At 29.7% G+C, this 19366-nt stretch overlaps 1 protein-coding gene across 1 annotated transcript in view; it reads left to right on the top strand.

Annotated features, from left to right (window-relative positions):
* mbo (Nuclear pore complex protein Nup88) overlaps positions 1–19366 on the top strand; it is a 368973-nt gene that overhangs the window by 332812 nt on the left and 16795 nt on the right. The window contains exons 9-11 of the mRNA XM_075362597.1: positions 7342–7458; positions 12517–12596; positions 18630–18776. Coding sequence (XP_075218712.1) covers positions 7342–7458; positions 12517–12596; positions 18630–18776 — 344 coding nt within the window. The remainder of the gene's footprint in view (positions 1–7341; positions 7459–12516; positions 12597–18629; positions 18777–19366) is intronic.

The raw sequence follows: 19366 nt of genomic DNA, 5'->3' as shown, positions 1-19366 counted from the left end.
ATCCATTTGTAGAATTCTTTTGGCTATTCTGCAAGTGAGCTGAATTCTTCAACCTCATCATCAGTTACAGATTGATGTCCATCTAATGCATTCTTGAGTGGGCTAAACAAATGATAATCATAAGGACTGAGATCAGGACTATAGGCCAGGTATTTGAGTGTCTCGCATATTAAACATGCAATGTGGAGCTGCATGTTGTGCATCAAGATTGAACTCCATATTGGAATATCACATTTTTTCAATCTATAGGCTGGCTTCACGTGTTCCCATAAGAGGTTGCTTGTAGTAGGCAGCATTCACGGTTTTCTGTTTTTTCATTCTATGCAAAAGCTCTGTGATGATTGATCACAGACCTTTCTCCTCATAAACTTTTGCTTAAAGGTAAGAAGGCGAGATACCCATCTGGTGGCAATTCTATAGTAACCAGGATAGTCATGAATAATTGTTTTGATATTGCCAACACTAATTTCCACTCTTGCTGTCATCTTACATTGATGTGTCTGTCAACCAAAATCATCTGCTCAGTGTGATGAAAGTTCTAGTTCATGACAGTAGTACGCAGATGTTGATCATGGGCTTCATTTTCAACTCGTCCATGCCCTTCCTTAAAAGGCATTACACCACTGATTCACTTGTGCCTTTGATAACATATAACCACCGAATTATGTGTACAGCCTGGTGTAAATTAATGGAGGTTTAACATCTTCTTTAATTAAAAATTTAATGATAATGCATTGTGCAACAGACACATGCACCTCTTGCTTGTTGATCGTGCTACTGACTGATCCAACAATGAAAACAGAATTGCAGTAAGTTAGAGTGATCTCTACTAGTCCAGTCTCTCAGTCAGTGCAGCTACAACATCGTTCATTAATTTCTCTTTTTTCCAGAATAAAATTCTCATTTAAATTTGAACTACCTTAATAGTTACAAAGTCCTGTGGCAGCAAGTGCTTATCTCGCCCATTATCTCTCGGTCAGTTGGTACATTTTTATCCTGAATGGAAACAGCACATTACTGATAAATGATTTTGCATTGATCAGATTAAATATATACTGAAATATAAATTACTCTATCTTCTAAAATGAACCTCCTAATAACTAACTTAGGCTGAGGCTAAGTTAGGCTTAGTCATTCCCAGAATTATGTGGTGTATAGAATATTCAAATGAACTGTTAACCACTGACCAGATCTCTCTTCACCAGAGAGAAAGACTTAATGCAGATAATTGTGTACTCTTATTAACTTTGTTAATAAAACATGCTATGATGCTTAATTACAAATTCACTAACACAGAATATTATATTTACTCAGGACATTTAAAATTCTATTATGTAATAATTTTTCATATATAATTTCAGAATCAGAGACAAGAGAAATAGGTCTATAATTTCCAGGATTAGTTTTATTAATTCAGCTTTAAAAATTGATTTAACCTTAACCATTTTCAATTGATCTGGGTATATACCTGTATAGTAGCTTAAATTGTATAAATACATTTAAGCATTAATAAATTTAATATTATTGCATAATACTTTTATCACAGAAGTATGTATCCCAGAAGCCCCACCTGATTTATTTTTCAATTTATCAATTATTTTCTTTATTTCATTGTTTTCTACATGTCTAAGATATATTGGCTTAACATTAGTTCTACTTTTGCTCATACACTCTCTATTCAAGTTGTTTACATTATTGTTTTTTGTAATCACCATTCTTTTTTTATTAGCCATATTGTGTAATCCATGGTTTTTTAGAACCTTTGTTATGTAATTTTTTAACTTTCCTAGTTTTATCAGTTAATTCATTTAGTAATTCAGTTAATAATTTTATTGCTTCATTTACATTATGTACAAAATATACCTCTCCCAAGGTAAAGCTGTACTTAATAATAACAATTTTTTTAAATCAATATAAGCAAAAGTCTCAAAAAATTCAGATATTATTTCATTATTAATATTTTAAAATAAAGGATAATGATCAGTAATCTGATAACTAAGCCTTATAAATTTTATATAAAAAAGCTTTTAATAAAAGCGTCTATGCACAGTTCATCAAAATTTCTTCTGATTCAAATACTTTTATTAAAATAAGGTTCAAATCCTAATCCATAAAAGTTATTAAGAGAACACTCTCAAAATCATTTTTGTTTATATCAATATTGAAATCACCTAATATTATATGATTCTTTATGTGTTTATTACCTATAAAATAATACATATCCTTGATAAATTTTTTTTATAATCATGACTTATGGTGAATATGTTTATATTTTTATTTTTTAGTTATATGTATAAGTAATTAGTTAATCCTAAATTATCATCAGTTACTTTATGTTCAATGTTGTAATCAATAAAAATCACAACCCCATCTGTTTTTGTTCCTATGTAAATTATAACAATTGATATAAATAGAATTATTTTTTTCACTTAACCTTCATTATAAATAATAATCTTTGGTTTTAAGATAAGTTGATGTAAAAGAGTTTCTAATTTAACAATATTTAGTTTCAAACTTCTTATGTTAACAGACAGTAATAGCATACCATTACAACTTGTTAATTAAATTAAAATCAGATGCTTTTCCAAAAATTTCTTCATTGATAACATACACATTGGTTGCCCTCAATTCACTTCCTTCTGCATTGCAAATATATATGCTATCTTCTAGGTCAGTGATTTTTAATCTTTTTAGCTCGATGACCCCCAAAATGTAAAAAAAACATACATAATTATTATTTTGTGACCCCCAACCCCACCTCAATGAAACCTAGTTAAAACTATTAGCTGCACTGATAGCAATGGGTGGGAACATGCATGTATGAAGTATACAAACATGAGCAATTTACATGTTCCAACTTGGTGTGTACGTGCTCCTTACAATTTGGTCAGCTTGCATAATATTTATTGTGAGAGCATCATGTTCAAATATGCATATGATACATTTAAATACGCCATGCTGACAGCAGTATAAAGGAGGTGTAAAGGATTGCGGAACATCAGTTTAGTTTCGAAAGGCAAAGTTTGCATCTATTGCCTTTATTTAATTATTTAAAAGCATAGTTTCATTGAAAATATTAATAATTGAGATTTCAATTTTTTAATATACAGTCAAACAGTGTAACTGTTTTTTGTTTTTTTTTCAATTAGATTCTTATGCAAAATGGATACATTTTGAAAAAATGGAAGTGAGCCATCTACATCCAGTGAATCGATGGGTAAAAAGACAAAATTGTACAATGACGATTGAAAATTATTTAAATTATAGTTTTACCTCATTGGATGGAAAGCCAACAGCGCATTGTTTCCTTTCAACTCCTCTCCGATGAAAGCATGAAACCATCAAAATTAATTCTACACTTGGAGACTAAACATCTGGATTAAAGCAAACCCTTGTAATTTTTTGTAAGAAAATGACATACTTTGAGAAATTATGAAACTTCTATTTGTAAATCAAGCTGTACTAATAAAAGTACATTTGAAGTATTTTATTTCGTAGCATTATGAGTAATTAACCTGTTCAAACTCCATACAATCGCAGATACTACATATTGCCTGCTACAATTGATATAGAAAGTGTTTAATAGGCATGGAAGAAGAAAAAAAAAAATGTAATTTTGCATTCTTATAACACATTGTCCAGGCAAATTGATGTCATGGCTGCCAATGTTTGTGATCAGATAATTCAGCAAGTGAGTTCAAGTAAATTCTTAGTATTCTATTTGATGAATAAATAGTGGCAAACATTTCTCAGTTCTTATGTTTTGTGAGATATGAATGTAATAGGGACAGATCAATCAAAGAAAATATGTTGTTTTTCATATCAATACCTGGTCATGGAACAGGACAATGTCTTTTAGATTTTTTTTTTTATGAAGCTACTAAAAACTATAACATAGATCAGTCAAAATGTGTTGCAGTATGTAGTGGTGGTGCAAAGGCGACAACAGAAAAGAACAGTGGATTTAAAAGAAAAAAATCAAAAGATCATCTTATACCAAGGGTGGAATGCTTCCTTCACAAACATGATCTTGCCAGAAAAAATATGCTGGAAAATTTCAAACAAATTCTTTGTAAAACAGTAAAAAAGGTTAATTTTATTAAAAGCCAAACAACACAGAATAGGCTATTTGCTAAGTTACGCAGTGAAATGGGTGAAAAGAAAAAATCTTCTTTTCCATACAGAACTCAGACAGTTATCGCAGAGGAAAGTGTTAACACAGTTACTGGAATTGCAAGATGAATTAATAATATTATTCCAGGATAAACAAATTCCATTCTCAATGTTTTTACAGAATAATGAGAATGTTGCTGTTAGCATGATATATACTTAGCTGATGTATTTTCATATTTAAACAACTTAAATGTGAATTTAGAAGGACGTGATAAAAACATTTTATTAATGACAGACAAATTTCATTACTTCATTAAAAAGTTTGATATCTAGATTATTTACCTGTAAAGAAAAAAATTTTGATATGTTTCCACTTGCTTCTGATTACGTTGAGAAAAATTTGGATGAAGAAGACACTATTATTCACCACGGTTTGGATAGCATGAAGATACATATGTGTGAGCTGAAACTTCAGTTGGTGAAGTACTTTCTGGAAGATGAAATTTCTCAAAGAGATTAGTACTGAATCCATTTAATGAAACTGTTGTTGCGGCTGCTAAGTTATCGGTTGAATTTCAAAACCAGCTCATCGAAATGTCTGCTGATAAAACATCACAACTACAATTCATATCTGAAAATTTAGATACATTTTGTCTTGCTCATCAAAATAAATATGGAAATTTAATAATAGAAGCACTGGAAATATTAATCTCTTTCGCCACATCTTACCTGTGTGAAGATGGTTTGTTGTCTATGTTTGTGCTAAATTTAAACATAGGAATCATCGTTTATCACTTGAAAACAATTTGCTTTTGTGCATTTCTAACTTAGATCTGTGTATGGAAAAACTTTTAAATGAAAAACAAACACAGCCATCTCATTGATCTATATTTTCTTTACACGTGTACATATAAATATAAGTAAAATGTTTGTAATATATGTTTTTTTTTTCGTAAAATAATTTCATTATTGTTTTGTGTAAAGTTATAGGCTAATTTTGCGACCCTGATGTTGAGAAACACCGTTTTAGATTGTTGAACTGTTTTAGATTGTTGAGACTAAGAATATTATTAAATAATAATTACACTAAAAATATTAGATTAAATGGATAATTAATTTTTTGTAACGTATGAAGAAGCCAATTAGTAAGCCTTTACTTATCAGCTGGATGATCAGACACATTTTCTTTTGTATACTTTATAGTAATATTTGGTAGATAGCTTATTATTTCATTGAGATTATTTTTTGTAATTTCAGAATTAATTCCTAATTTGTACAGAATTTTCTTGAGTTTTAATTTTATCTTGTAGCAAAATAATTTTTCCTTTAACTGTGCATTAAGATTCTTTAATATATGAGGGATCTTCAGTAATTAATTGATGTAGAGGAAAAACATTATGTATTCAATGACAGTGAAACTTACACTACTTTTCAAGATAGTCTCCAGTAACATTTAGACACTTTCTCTACTGTTCTGTGAGCTTTCTGATTTCCGCAGGGTAGAAGTCTTTACCTTGCTGTTTGAACCTTTTGTGTACTGCTTTTTTGACCGCTTCATTGTCATTGAACTTCTTGCCATGTAAAAAATCTTTGAGCAGCCAAACAAATGAAAGTTGGATGGGGCGAGGTCTGAGGTGGCAACACCTCTCAACCCAACTTCGCAAGTGTTTCTCCCATTCTCTTTATGGGCTTGAGTCAACTATCTTGGAACCCATCTCAAACCCATTTTGTGATAATTCAGCACGTCATGAATGATTGAATGTGCAGTTCCAACTCTAATATTACACAAACTGGCATTTTGGAAAATTTTGATTCACCTCTCTTGACAAATAAGATCATTTATGCGATTTTGCAGCGCGGTAGTCGAAACTTTAACTGGTCTTCCAGAGTGATGGAGATCAGTCACACTTGTTCTGCCCAAATATAACTGTTCCACTCTCTTACACATGTTACTGCAGTTTAAACACCATACTCTTTCAACATTCTTGAGTAAATTTCCACTTGTTTCACACTTTCTGATAGCAAAAATCTCATCACTGAACATTGCTTTTCCGGCATACACGTTTCAAGTGGAGCTGAGATTCTGAAATCAACAAAATAGGTTATTTTAGATTAATTATGATCGAACAGCTGATTAAATGTGTTCCCAAGGTTGCCAACTTGAAAAGTTGGCAAAGTTTCATTGTCAATGAATGAATCATTATTTCTCTACATCAATTTTTCTCATTAATTATTGAACATCTTTTGTAGTATTTTTATCGCATAATTCATGATTAATTTCATTTAAATATTCAATTTCCTTCGTAAATTCATTTGCTTTAGTTTCTGATAAAGAATTTTTTCTCTGATTGCTCAGATTTTAACTTATCAAAATCCGTTTTAATAACATGTTGACTATTAGCTTGTTTACATTCATTTTCTGATTGAAAATTTATTTCCTTTAGTTCTTTAATTTCTTCCTTCAATGTACCTATAATTCCACACGAATCTTTAAAATTTAGTGAGGTTAGGTCTGTAATATTATGTTCATCACATATTACTAGAGAATTTGTTATATATTTCACATCTTTTTTTATTTTAAAATCACCTTTGTGTTACGCATGATCACGTAGAATTCAATAGCTACACCAGATGTTTGATTATTGTGAAATTTATTCCACATAAAAATCACAAATATTCCCTGCAGGACTAAAAAAGAAAGGAAATCCATATAATCTTCTTTTTTTAGGTTATGAAGGCATCAGACATTTAAATTAGATGAAAAAAGATCTTAAAGTTAAGTAATTGTTAAAAAATAATAAAATGTATTTTTTAAATTGTTTAGTCCTAAAAGGATCACTCTTCAAAACTATTTTCCATACTGACAGTGTACAGGTGAATTAAAAAAATAACATTAAAAATTATAAATTCCAACAAATTTTGATTCCCACTCATTCAATTTTCTGCATCAATCACATCTAGTAGTGATATAGACCTATATTAAACTTATATGCATGTAGGTGTTTACAAAATAATGTTTTATTTAAATCGTTTTACTAAATAAAATTTATTTTCAACAAATTAAATTCTAATTTAGTTTTAATTTAGTTTTTTAAATTAGTTTTTGAATTTAGTTTTAAATGTTTACTGAATTTTTGGGTTACAACTAAATCAAAATTTTTGTCAACAGACTTTTTGACAAATTTTTGTCTGAGATTTAGCTTAAATCTTAATATTTATTTTTTGTAGGTGGATTCACCTCCATTTCAGGACTTTGTAAAGAAAATTTTGCGACCTGATAACAAAAGTACTCCTGTATTTAAAATGGCCGACCCAGCAAATCCTTCCCCACAGCAGTCTCTTGAGGTGAGTATTCTTCACCAATATATTAAAATAGAATAAATTGTTAAAAAGGTTATATACGAGGGTTATTTTTTTTTCAAGGTCCGATCAGTCGCAAAATAAAAACCCGTGCAAAATCACATGAACCTTTGCGCATATGTGTTGCACAGCGTCTCTAGTATGGCCTTCAATCACACCGCGTTACTTCATTTAGTTCTGAACTAGCTAACACGTAAACGTGTCTGCAACAATAACATCTCCCGCCAAGTGTGAACTGCATGCGGTAATTCGATTTCTTCAGGCTGAGGGGTGTAATGCAGCTGAAATTCATCATCGAATAAATAATCTGTACGGTGAAACTTCAATGAGTGACAGCAAAGTGCGACAATGGTGCAGGAACTTTAAAGTGGGACGTACAGATGTTCATGATGCAGGCGGTCAGGGAAGGAAGCGAGTGTCAACCGATGATCTTGTTGAGCGAGTGGATGAGGGAATTCAAGAAAATCGTCGGTTCACAATTTCTGTATTGAGTGATTTGTTTGCTGAAATTTCAAGGTCAGCTCTCTACATCATTGTGAGTGAGAGACTTCAGTACCGCAAACTGTGTGCGAGATGGGTTCCCAAGATGCTGTATGATCATCACAAAACAATGAGAATGTATGCCTCCCTAACGTTTCTCAAGCGCTACCACAATGAAGAAGAAGATTTTTTGAACAAAATTGTCACAGGGGACGAGACATGGGTCCATTTCGAAACTGAAGAAACAAAAGAACAATCCAAACAGTGGATGCATTCTCATTCTCCCAGTAAACCAAAGAAGTTCAAGCGAATCTTCTCCAACAGAAAGTGTATGGCTACTGCGTCTTGGTGGAATTCATGGAACGTGGCACGACCATCACTGCAGCCTCATACTGCATGACTCTTCAGCGTCTACGAAGGGCAATTCTGAATAAGCGCAGAGGAATGTTGTCATCAGGAATTGTCTTTCTCCATGACAATGCTCAGCCGCACACTGCAGTTGTAACAAAGAAGCTCCTGCAGCGTTTTCATTGGGAAGTGTTTGATCACCCACCATACAGCCCGAACTTGGCTCCATCTGATTTTCACCTCTTTGCTCACATGAAACGCCGGCTAGGAGGACAACATTTTGGCACAGACATCGAGCTGCAGACCAGCGTAGAAACATGGCTGAAAACACAGGCGGCTCTGTTCTATGACGAGGGTATTGGAAAGTTGGTACCACGCTATGACAAATGTCTGAATCGGAGGGGCGACTATGTAGAGAAATAACGTAACTATGTAAGTACTGTCACAAATAAACAATTTTTTATTTTCACTGTAGTTTTAATTTCGTGACCGATCGGACCTTGAAAAAAAAAAATAACCCTTGTATGTATTTAGCTAAGCTGTTTTACTTACTCTTTAGTTTAATAATCTGTATTGTATAGACTTCCATCTTAATCAAGAATTTGTGGGATTATTATTTTTTATTATTTTCATTTTTGAAAAAAATTTTACAATTATTAATTTTTGTTTTTATTTTTAATAATTTAATTTGTTTTGTTTTTTATTACATTTTTAATTAGAAATTTTAAAGGGAAAATAATCTTTTAACATAGTAAAGATTATATATGGTTATTTAAATAAATAAATTTGGAGTGTTACCAGAACAAATATAATGTTGATTTATGTAAAAAATTATTTACATTAATAGATTACAATAAAATTTACAAAATTGTTATAGCATTTATATTATAAATATAATACATATATATATAAAAAAAAAATATATATATATATATATATATATATATATACATATTATAATATAATATTTTTATGGTGAATATTCTAAAAAGATGAACTATGATATTTGACGGCAGCTATAACATAAATGCATTTTTAACTTAGTGTTCTACAAAGATGAGAGAACAGCAAACAGCATTAGTGACTTTTTTTTTTTATTAGAAATTGAATTTTATTTTTATTATTAATCCTTTTATATTAATTTTACTGATTGTTTACAGTTTGACAAAGTATAATATATATTTTAATTTAGTATTTTCCTTCAGTATTTGACATAAAATTTTATTTTTATTATCCATCTGTTATTGTTGTACAATCTTTATACAACTGTAAGAATTGCTTTTTTCTTACTACAGACTGTTCTTACTATAATTTATTTGAATAAACATTATTTTGTATGTATACACTTCCTGTAATATAATTTGTTCATATCTGAAAAATTTTTCTACAGTTTGAAATAATACTGATTGTTTCCATGTTTACATACCTTTTGATAGTTTCCATGTTTATACACCTTTTTGTAGTGATGCCAAATCAAATTCAATGAAATGAAATTTTTTCTGTTTTAGTCACAAAAAAAGTATGAATTTTCTGCATTAGTTTCTTTGGTTTCAAGCAATTAGTACAGGTATTTTCTTAACACAGGAAGGTTTTACTGTGCTTATTTCTGTTTATATGATGAATTAATGATATTCTCTAGCTGGGAAGTGGTATGGTTAATTTATAGTAAATAAAATGAATATATTCAAATGATTATAATTACTGAACCACACACAAGAAGTGTATCCAAGTAGATTGTTTTGTTGATCAAGTACTTTTAATATACGTAATCCATTTATCAAAAATTATGTTGTTATATGCTCATACTAATTAAAGAGGAAATTTAAGGTCTTTATGAGAGTATGGTGAATGATTGCACTAAAAATTATTCAGTTTATTTTAAATTTTACATGATATTGCATTATGATTATGCATTATGTAATAACATATTCCTACTCACGTGCAATGTACACAAGATCTGCTGGTATCAAAAGGGTTTGTGGTAAATTAAATAAAAACTTAGTTTGTGGTACATAAACTTATCCAAAAATCCTCAATATAGTTATTACTACCCAATTACTATAATAAAAATATGATAGAAACATGCAGGGTCCTTTCTGAAATGATGATCGAATTGCATGTGATATCCTATTTTGTTGTTAATCTGTAGTTGATATAGTCCACACCATCAATTAATGATTTTGACTGAATTTTCATCCACTGATACGCATTGATAGCACTGTTTCTTAAACAATATGTAAGCATGCCAGAAAAAATTTCTCAGAATTTGAATAATTTCTTTGATGATCTTTAATTTATCAGTAGTATTTTGATTACAGTAGTAACCATGTCCCTTTCTACAGTCGCAACAGTTAAATCTAATAAACTCTGTGACCAATCTAAAATTTCACTATCCCATCCAGTCCTGCTACCAGACAGTTTATTGTGTAATAACAGTTTTACAATCTGCATAAATAGCTGTAACATCTTCTTAGTGGAAAATAGCCATAGTTGAATTAGGTAAAACAACTGTGAAATGGTATGATGTAGGACATAATGCTAATCTAAAATACCTAAATGTCTACTAAAGAATTAAGATTAAGTACCATCTGCAGTAACGACCCAAGCAGTAATCTGAAGTCAATTAGTATGCAAAAGGGGAATAAGATCAGTTTGTTCTATGTTTTCTTCCCCATTAGCAGTAGTGTCTTAAAAGCTTTAACACATATTTCTCATAAGTAGTTGTTGCAATCTATGGCAGTTTATACTCACAGATCGAGTTCATGATGGTACTGTACAAAGAAAAGAAGTTGCGTGCCAATGCACAAAACAAACTTATATATTTTACTTGTGACTCACAGTCGGTTACTGACAAATTAACTTTTACAAAGAATCATGATTGCCGCTGAAGAAATGAAGAACACTACAAGAATGTTAAAGAATGTAATCTCATCTGTAACAACTGAACAGTACACAAGCTGTTGGTGAGCAATTTTAACAGTTGATATAAAAATTAATTTTATGAAGTTATTAATTTATAAAATAAAAATATTGTTTGTTGAGATTATTTTAATATAAATATGAGAAACTTATTTTGGTGCAAATATTATATTTAATGTAACTTTTCTGTATTATATTGTTTTTATTGAAAACACAATTAATTTTCCATTACATGTTTACTGTTGATTTCTTTTTTGGAAAAAGTGGTTTATAATAATAATATATATTGCTTATATAATAATATTTTAAATATTATAATTTATTAAATTTCTAGAAAAACCTTTTTATTTTTTTACAAAAATATGAAAAGATGCATATTTTTGTGATCTTTTAAAATTCTTAAGTTAAATTACATGAACATCATAAATTTAACCTTATAAACTGTGTTCACACATGCCCAATAAACATTGTTTTACCTTTGAGATCAAAAAAAGGGAGAAATTTTTGATAGATAGGCTCTAACTTGAAACAAAATGTTTCTGGAACCATATTTATGTTAAATTTTTTATTATTTTAATCAGGAAAATGCTTGTGTAAAGGAATATCCTTTGTATACAGAGTGTCACAAAAAGAAATGAAAAGAATTTCAGGAAATGTTCAAGTGAAAATAAAGAAAACCATTCATATAAACATGGGTCTGGAAACGCTTTGTTCTCGAGTTATAGCTTAAAAACATTTATCCCTGATTTTTGCTCAAGGGGTAAAATGAAGGCGTACAAAATTCTTGACACATAAATCAATAGTAAATTTGATGGTTTCTTATGGGTTCTGACCTGAAAAATGAAATAAAATAGGTCCCAGAACTGTATCTGAAGTAATTTTTTTTTAAATAAAAATATTGTGTCATAATACATACTTTTAGTGACCCAAATTTATATGAGCATTTTTCTTTATTTCCATTTGTGGAACGTGCTCTAAAATCCTTTCCATTTATTTGCAAGACACCCTGAATGATTATAATTTTTGTTTTATTAAAAAAATTGAATTTTTATAATCTATTTTTTTATTGGTTAAGGTTATCTAGTTTCATCTGTATTTGAGTAACATGAATTTTTATATTTTCTCTATCATAATTTATTGACAGTTTATCTACTTTCACTCTTTTTAATTAGTTTTTTTTCAAAAACAAAATATCTTTTTCTTGTCACTTCTATAGTAAAAATAAACATTATATCATGCATTTTGTCCTTAGTTTATTTTAGTAGTTAAACTGTGGTTAATTGTTCTTATTTGCAGCTTCTGGCTAGAGCAACATCTTATTTTCGTGAAGTAGCCATTCCTAGACAAGAACAAGCTGCTGAGTTCCTCCGTATTAGGTATGATTAAGTATATTATATTAATACATACGATTACATGTTTAGTCGGCTCTTAAACGTATTACCACATTATATAATTACGATTGCTAAATTAAAAAAAAAAATTATACTAGTAAATGTTTTGTCACAGACCAATTAGGATGTCATGTGTATGTACTTTTTTTGCTGAATTAAAAAATCTTAAGATTTTCTATCTTCCTTAGTTTTTAAGTTGCCCCTTCTTAAAGATTATGCATTACAATAATGTTTTAGGGAATCCTTTTTTAATTAATTCTTTTTCAGCTGCTGTTATGGAAAGATTAGTTAAAGCCCATGACATGAAAGTTATATATGGATCATAAATCTCTTAGATGATGGTTAAAGTGGTGAGTCAGGAATTTTTGTCTTGATTAAAAGCTATTTTATGAGGTGCAACAATAAAGTAATGAGACTGATATGATAAAAATTTTTATTTATGTTTTTACTCAGCTGGGGTGTAATCTTCAAAGCAGTTCCCTTTTGCTTGCACAACATTTCTGAAATTCTTCTTTTGGAATGTTGCTAAGACTCATGTCACAGCATTTTGGACATCTTCTGTCATTTGAAAATGGTGTCCCTTGACCACCAATTTTACACTTGGGAATAAAAACAGTCTCTCGGGGCGAGATGTGGTGAGTAAGGTAAGGTGCCTGCGGTAGTTCTGAAATGCATTTTGAGATTAAAAACTGTTGTATAGACAATGTAGCATGATGTGGCACATTATCGTGATGAAGAATCTAATTCATACCAGTGTTTGAACAGACTGAGAGGACTCGTCAAAGTCTTTGTAGAAATATTGATTAACTGTTTGTTCAAGAGTCACGCACTCTTTATGAACAATACCTTTGTAGTCAAAAAAGCACACAAGCATGCATTTCACTTTTGACTTCGACAAGCAAGCTTTTTTTTTGGTCTGGGTGATCCCTTTGAACACCATTGAAAACTTTGATGTTTTGTCTATGGATCATACTGGAAGAACCAACTCTCATCACCAGTGATAACACAGCTCAATAACTCTGTTGATTTGTACTTGTTCGAAGAGATCAGCTGCCAAATTTTTAGATTCCATTTCCGTGACAAGATACCAAAACACGTTCTCTTATTATACCACTATTCAAGACTGAGAGGTTATACGACTGTGCCATTTGGACTGTTAGTGGCGGGAAGATCAAGGTTAAAGATGGAGTCTCTATGAAGACTGCAGAGTTGCCACATTTTGCTCAAAAAAAAAATCAGTCCATTACTTTATTGTTGCACCTCGTATTTTGAGTTATACCCCTTAGCCACTTTGCAGTCTGAGTTTAGCGCATTGAACATCTGTGTATTTTTATTTGTAAGTTTATTTTATTTAGTCAATTATATAATTGTACAGAGTATATGTTTTGCATACAGAAGTATGTATTTTTAGAAATAGGCATAAGGACTAAAGATTCCTGTTTGGTTGTAGATGTTCCTGGTTTTTGCAATGTTTATTCTGTAACGGAATCTTTCAGTGAACAAAGAACGGATGAATGAAATTTGTTTGTTAATTTACCTTAAAGCTGTGTTTCTCCATGTTGGAAATAAGAACTGAAACTTACTTATGCCACTGATATGAAAGAGACTAATGAGAATATGAAATAAGTGTTGGATAAAATTAAGCATGAATAAGCATGTAAGCATGTAAGTGGAATGTCTGTAGCAATATAAAGGTAATTGTTCTGTTGCTTGGACTTAAACTTGATTTCATGAAGTACTGTTGGTTTCTTTGTGAGTGAATGGTAGAGACAGAAAATTTCATGTTACAGATAGAAACTAAACATCACTGACCCCAGTAAAGAACAGTCTTATCAAAAGAATTGCTTGTTGATTCAAAAATATTGTATGTATCTGTAAAGCGTGTGGCTTGATGTTCGTAAAATAAATTTCTATTTTTTAGGATCTAAAAAGATTCTTATTCCAAAGATGTAAAGATCAAAAAAGAATCTTTGTGGATCCCTACAAATAAAAACTGTAATGAAGATTACAGTTTTGACGGTAGTTTGATTATATTTTGAGGATGTGTTTTGTTTTAAAATTCTGGTGCCAATGCCACACTTTTAAACCGATTAGTGGTAAACAACGTATGACCAGAATCAGGATCAGGATAATGGGTTTATGAGTCCCATTACAGTTATTTGTATACAAATTCATCATCTTTTTATCATTCTTTTTCTTCTCCCATTACACATTATATTTTACAGTATAAAATCCCTTAGTGCAAATTTTAAAGATTTTCTATCGTACTTATATTTTCCTTTAAATACTGCCTAAAAAAAAATTCTTCCTAAAAATGGAAGTCTTGTCTCATAGATATATACATTTTTTTTTTAGGATAAATGCAAGTTTCAAATCTTTTACTACTAAACCAATTTTGTTTTGAATTTTGTGAGACTTGTTATTTGATGAAGGAACATTTGTATTATCAGCGTAGTGAAACATACATAAATTTAATTCAGACCTATTTTATTCATTTATTTTGACATAGGTGATGAGTATAGCCCATCATTACATCAGTAATGTCTGCTGCTGGGAATGGGTATTAGATCCATGTTCATGACTATTCCTGTAAATGTTTGCATTTTGGTTACATCACTTACGACCTTCTTTGCAATATAGGCCTTGGAATTATATAATTCCTCGGGTTTATTCTGTTGTACTGTATAATGGTTGGTTTTATTGCAATTATTAATGTAACTGCATCAATAAAAAACTAATTTCAGAGCACGCACGAGTCCAATAAGTCGTTGCATCTATTAAATCTTGGTTAATATCTGACAGCTCATATCAGTTAGTTCTAAATTTTCTGTCACATTGATCCAAGTTCTGTTAATAGGTCTATTTATGTTGGATGACCCTAGTAGATGTAACCTATTTGGCAACTCATTGTGTTATATCACTCGTTTCAGGGTCAGTCCATACTGAATTACCTGATATAAAATAAAAATTTTACCAGTAATATTGATTTATTTTTGGCACGCTTATTTATATTTTTTTGTTACCAGATTTAAAGAGTTGAAAGCAAAGGTTATTTTTTTGTTTATTTGTTATATTTTGCTTTTTTAGGTTTAGAGAAATTTTACAACTTCCTTGTTTTAAAGGTATAAAGTTCAAACAAAAAAATACATTTATCTGCATAAAACGTAATATATTTTTTGTTCAAAACATATTATGGCCTATGCTCATCGACCCGATATTATAAATACCTACATTCATATGATCCTGTTTCACTTTTCATGAGAACTAACCGCCTTATCTTTATCATCTCATTATGGATCATAAGTGCTACTGTCCACAAGCAAACTTCATTGTTCAAAATAGAGCTCATTTAAAACTTCCTGGATTTTTATTTCATCCACATTTAATTACTTACAAAAGTTGCTGATAGATTTATTTATAAAAGCGCATAGCAAGCTACAAGAAAAAATTAAAATTGCCTAAATGAACAGTGAATATGATTATAAATAACCATACAAACTTTACAAACATAATCGCACATTTAGAAAGGTAGAATACATGTCTTAAAGATTAGTAAGTAAACAAAGCTTGCTTGAATGTTACCAACATAAAAAAAAATGAAATACTTATATAAAATGAACTGAAAATTAAACAATAAATATTTTCATATGTAAACTATTAATAAAGACCGGTAATTGATGGTATAATTTTCAGATTTTTTTTCATAAATTTTTTAAGAAAAGATCTATGAAAAAACTGAAAAAGCTATTGAATATACATATTTTGTGTAATAAATTGTAAAGTGCCTTGTAGAATGAGAAGTGAAACGTCTCATTTCTCAACTAACATAAACTACTGACATAAATGTCTTCCAGTGCTTGTGGCAATGGCAGCTAAGAGACATTTTTTTCATAGCGTTCATGATGTTTTAACAACCTTAATTGCTCTGTATTTAGCTTTACTTTTCAAATACACTCGATATACTACAAAAAATCATTCAGATAGATTTAAAAATAATTTTTTGATATTCATTCTTTTGCAAAATTAACAGTACATTTATATACTTTGTTAATTTTTACATACTCTCATAGGATACTTAATCGCCTGAAATAATGAATTATAAAATAAATTTTTATAATTTCAAAATAAATTATTTTGTCTCAACCTTGAATGCTAGTACATTTTTAACCTAATTTGTGTTATATTATATATTCAGTAACTGTATTTAACTATCTATCTTATTTGGCTGTTTATGGAACTATAAACATGAGGGTTTTTGAGGTTTCTATAAAAACAGTTAGTAGATTTGATTTCCTTTTCCATTAGATTATCTAAACCTCACAACTTGAAAACATATAAAGTAGTTTATCGAAAGCATTTTAATATGCATTTTATGTAGTTTTAATTTATCTGCAAATCATGAAGTACTGGAAGTAGTATTAAAAAAAATAAAATAATTTTTTATCTATTTTGACATTTTAGGATTGCAAAATTTTTGCTAGAAATGTAATGTTTAATAAATTCATTGTTATAAATAACACTAATACTAATATCAAAAATATAATAGCCTTAGAAAAACAGAAAATTTCAACAGTAATGCAATAACCTCATATTGAATAAATTTGAATGACTGTGGCTGTCTAGTTTGTAGTTAATTTCAATAAAATCCTTTGCGTTGAAGGAAAGACTGACTGAATCAAACAAAGTAACTAATAAATGATCCTAAACAAACAATCAAACAATGAGATTACACTTAGTAAATCTTAATGTAGAATTAAATAAAAAATAAAATTAGATTGAAGAGTGCTCACAATCTAGACATGGCTTGGCCAGTCACACACTCGATCATACTTACACCAAAACCATACATGGGCTTATGCTTCAGTTTTAACTGACATATAGTTCTGAAGCAATTGAACATGTTTTTTGGGTATGTTGGTAATTGATTATTACAAGAAAAAAATGTAAGCGTGATTTTTCACTAATATTTCTTAAACTGAACTTCAGTTTTCACCAAAATTAATTATGTTCTTTTTTCACTAAAATAAACAAGTGCAGAAATTCTATACAAAAATAATGGTCTGCAGGTAAGATATACCGAAACGAGTTCGCAAACACTCATTTTGAAATTGAACCCTCTACCAGCTGTTTCTAGAAATTCAGTTTCTTTGAAATTCTGCAGTCTTTTTCAATTAATTTATATAGACATGACATGTACTCATCTATGCCACACATTTTATAAAATTTCAGTAAAAAACATAATAAATAAAAAATCATACCTGTCGATACTATTATGTAAGCTTTGAATTATTATTAAGAATACTTTCTTATTCCTTTATTTATTATTGTCATATTGTAGTTGTGCATTACTGTCCTTAGCAATCCTTATTTTCAATGATATGGATCTATGTTTTGTTAGTCTGTAGTCTGTTGTGGCCAAATATCCTTTTTTTTTTTAATATTGCCATTTCTTAAAAGAATTTTCTATAGAAAAACTGGAATACTTTTAAAGTGAAAAAAGATAAATATTTTAATAGCAACAGCGATATCCATTGAAGTTATAAATTCTTTACTGGTTTCATTACTTCCTTTTGACAGTATGCTGTAATTTTTGTTTGGTTTTACATTTTTTAATTCTTAGCAGTTTTTTGTTTTAGTCTCATAGATTACTCTTGTTATTTCTGTGAAATTATGGGTAGTGAATTATTTTTGAACTGGTATTTGATTACTCCCCTGAATCATATAATAAAAATAATAATTTGAAATAAATTCTGAGTTTTGTGATTCCAGTTAAAAAATTGATGAGAAACAGTTCATGATTTTTCAGTTTCAATTAGGTGTTTCATACCTCACCGTATGATAGAAAATTATTCCATAATTTTTGGTAAAAAAATGTAATTTTTAAAAAATACACCCAAGGTAATGCTAGAAACTTCGCTGCACAAAGGTTTAATTACTTGGTATTAACGTGAACAGAGCTGCTCAGAATTTATTTACATATCATGATTACAGTTGTTATTATTAATATTTTGTTTCCAGAACAATCATGTTGACAAAAATGAAGCAACAACAGCATGAAGATTTGAAACTTCTGATTAATAGTAAAGCATCCCTACAAATTTCAGCAGAGCATCTTGCAGAGAAGTATGAAGATATAAATGAAAAACAGATCAACTTATATAAAAGGTGCATTCAGTTCTGTTTTTGTTTTTTTTAATTTATTCATAAACATATTCTTTTGTTTATAGATTGTTGTTACCATCAATTATTCATTATGAAAATTTTAAAAATTGTGTTATTGATAGTGAATACAGATATAGTTATTGGACTACAATTTTACTTTGCTGAGTTACAAATGTAGTTCTAGAACTACTTTAATATTTTGAACTTCATTTCTGGTTAGTTATTTTAAATAAGCGGTAAAAAAAGGGTGAAAATTTAATTGAAATCACTAAAGCCCTTTCCAGGATAAAATTATAGGATTTGGAGTGCAATGTTATAAAAAGAAATGAGTTGAATAGGTCCTAGATAAGATGTCAAACTGAATACCTTACGATCAGTAATTCTGTAATGCCTAGAATATTTCATCTTGGTAATCAAAGGATTTGTACTGCTAAAGTAAAATGCTTGCTAACTGCTAAATAGATGAAGTCATGTATAAACTGGATCCTTTACATGTAGCTTACCAAAGTTGAAAACACTGTGTACTGTTCACTACATCATTGTTAGCATTTTTTAGTTGCTAATGACTGCAACATTTTACAGAGTTCTTTGGA

This window comes from Lycorma delicatula, chromosome 4, assembly GCF_047948215.1.
Source record: "Lycorma delicatula isolate Av1 chromosome 4, ASM4794821v1, whole genome shotgun sequence".
NCBI lineage: Eukaryota > Metazoa > Arthropoda > Insecta > Hemiptera > Fulgoridae > Lycorma > Lycorma delicatula.
Note: the sequence above shows the minus strand (reverse complement) of the source record. Positions and strands in the feature narration are given on the sequence as shown.